At 51.0% G+C, this 2304-nt stretch overlaps 1 protein-coding gene across 1 annotated transcript in view; it reads left to right on the forward strand.

Annotated features, from left to right (window-relative positions):
• Positions 1–1474: 1474 nt before the first annotated feature.
• The window catches only part of CEACAM20 (carcinoembryonic antigen related cell adhesion molecule 20), a 21258-nt gene continuing 20428 nt past the window's right edge, over positions 1475–2304 (forward strand). Inside the window, 1 exon segment of the mRNA XM_023535253.1 lies at positions 1475–1514. Coding sequence (XP_023391021.1) covers positions 1475–1514 — 40 coding nt within the window.

Consider the following 2304-nt stretch of genomic DNA (forward strand, 5'->3'; position numbering starts at 1 on the left):
AGGGGCGGGAAAGTGAGAGAGGAAGGAGGCAACCCCCAGGGTGCTGGCGAGCAGGTTACTGCTGGGTCCCCCGGCTTCCTGATTTATTCAGTGCATTATAATCTGTTACTATCTGTTGTGGGTTGAATTGTGTTGAAGTCTCAAATTCATATACTGAAGCCGTAACGCCCAGGGCCTCAGAAGGTGACCTTACTTGCAAATAGGGTCATCGCAGATGGAATTAGTTAAGATGAGGCCATGCTGGAGTAGGCTGGGCCCTCCTCCAGTGTGACTTTTGTCTTTATCAAAAGGGGAAATTTGTATGCAGACACACACACACACACACACACAGGGAGAATGCCATGTAAACATGAAGACAGAGATTGGGGTGATGCTTCTACAGCCCAATGAATGCCAAAGCTTGCCAGCAAAACAGAAGCTGGGGAGAGCAGGGAACAGATTCTCCCTCGCAGCCCTCAGAAGGAAGCAGCCCTGCCAATATCACCTTGACCTTGGACTCCAGGACGATGAGACAATCCAATTTCTGTCACTCACCTGGGTTCCTTTTAGTGACTGATGGCACTTAGAAGCCAAAATCTGTGTGCTCAGCACACACATATTTACGTCCACCTTTATTTCTGCATCTCTGACTACCTGTTGAAACCTCAAGTTCATACCGATGCCTGCAGTTCGAGCCCAGCACTGCGATGTCAGGCCGGCTTTCTCCCTTCCTCCCGCCGACACTGAAAAACCCAGTTCCCCTTGTCCTTAAGTCATTTGCTTCCTTGGTCAACCCTCCTTGTGTGCTGTGTGTAACTCTTTCCCACGCCTGGCCCCTGCCCCACATGTGGATGCTCCCTCAATCTGAGTGGGCTCTGACCCCCGCCCTGCTCTGGGCCAGGTGGCTCCCCCTCAGCCCCTGCCTAGTTGATCTGTCCCGCATGGTTTTTGGCCTGAAGTGTTCAGGGTGGGCCTGCTCCTGGGGACTACATTCTTGTCTCCAGGGGCTCAAGCTGACCTTCTGTCTTTCCTTTTCTCCCCTGTCCCTGTAGGTCGATGTGAGGCCCGAGGTCCATGACTCTGGGACCAAACATCAGGCAAGGCCATATGCTTCAGATCCTCTTAGGTAATAGAAGGCCCTAAAGTCACCTTATGTCCCAAGAGCTAATGTGGTTCCATCATAAAAGTATGCAGCCCTATTTCATCATCAGAACTCTGGAGTTACAAAAATTCTTGCCTCCTCCAGTGAAGATGGCTCCAGGCTGGGAGCCGAGGACAGAACAAAGAGGGTGAGAAATTCTTTCTTTTGCCAGCTTGGGCTTCTGACCCTCCACCGTCTTTAGGGCTGAGCTGTGGGAGGTGCCTGGAAAGCTCTGGATGGGTGTGCCCAGGCAGGGCAGGCCCTGGCCCAGTTGCTGTCCCTTCAGCAGGGGCTTTTGTGGGCTGGGCCCCGACGCAGGCACCACCACGCAGATGCCTCTGTGTAGCAATCACAATGATAACAGTCAGTGCTTTTGGCGCTTACCGCATGCCAGGTACTCTTCTGAGTGCCTGTGTGTCTCAGGCTGGGTTTGAAAAGCAGACCCCAAGGCCAAGTTAGCCGTGCAGGAGGGTCAGTAGAGAGACGTGCCAGTGACAGGAAAGGAGAGGGGAGCTGACTGCGTAGACCCGCCGAAGTCCTGGCCACCCCGTGAGGAGGTCTGCAGCCACGGAGGCTCCTTAGAGATGTCCTGCATTGGGCGGAAACATCCAGGAGCCCTGCCATACTCAATCAGTGATGGAAGACTGTCCCCTGAATAGCATAACCACAGTTCAAAGAGGAGACAGGGCCTGCATATGAAGACTTGTGAGTGAATGTTCCGAGCATGAATTTTACGTTCAGAGCATTATTCATAACAGCCCCAACTGGAACTAATTCAAGTGTCCACGGACACGTGAATGGAGAAACTGGCATGTCACACTGTGAACACTGTTCGGCAGTAAAACTGAATAAGCTATTGGTACACACCGCAACACGCGTGAACCCTGGATCTATGATGCCGAGCAAAAGAAGCTAAATGTGAAAGACTATGTAATGTCTGATTCCATTTCCACGAACTTTCTAGAAAACAGGCCTCTCTGAATGTTCAAGACTGTGGCACCAGCAGGCCTCAGGGAAAATTGGTTTCTGGGATTTAAAACCAGAGGGTCTGGCGCCCTCTGGTGGCTGACTTTGAGATTCATAAAACCAGAGACCTGTGGCAGCCATTTTCTCCACTTCGATGGAGAGAGCTTGTCAGTGAGAAGATTAATAATAATAATAATAATAATAATAATAATAACAAA

This window comes from Pteropus vampyrus, unplaced genomic scaffold (genome assembly GCF_000151845.1).
Source record: "Pteropus vampyrus isolate Shadow unplaced genomic scaffold, Pvam_2.0 Scaffold138, whole genome shotgun sequence".
Lineage (NCBI taxonomy): Eukaryota > Metazoa > Chordata > Mammalia > Chiroptera > Pteropodidae > Pteropus > Pteropus vampyrus.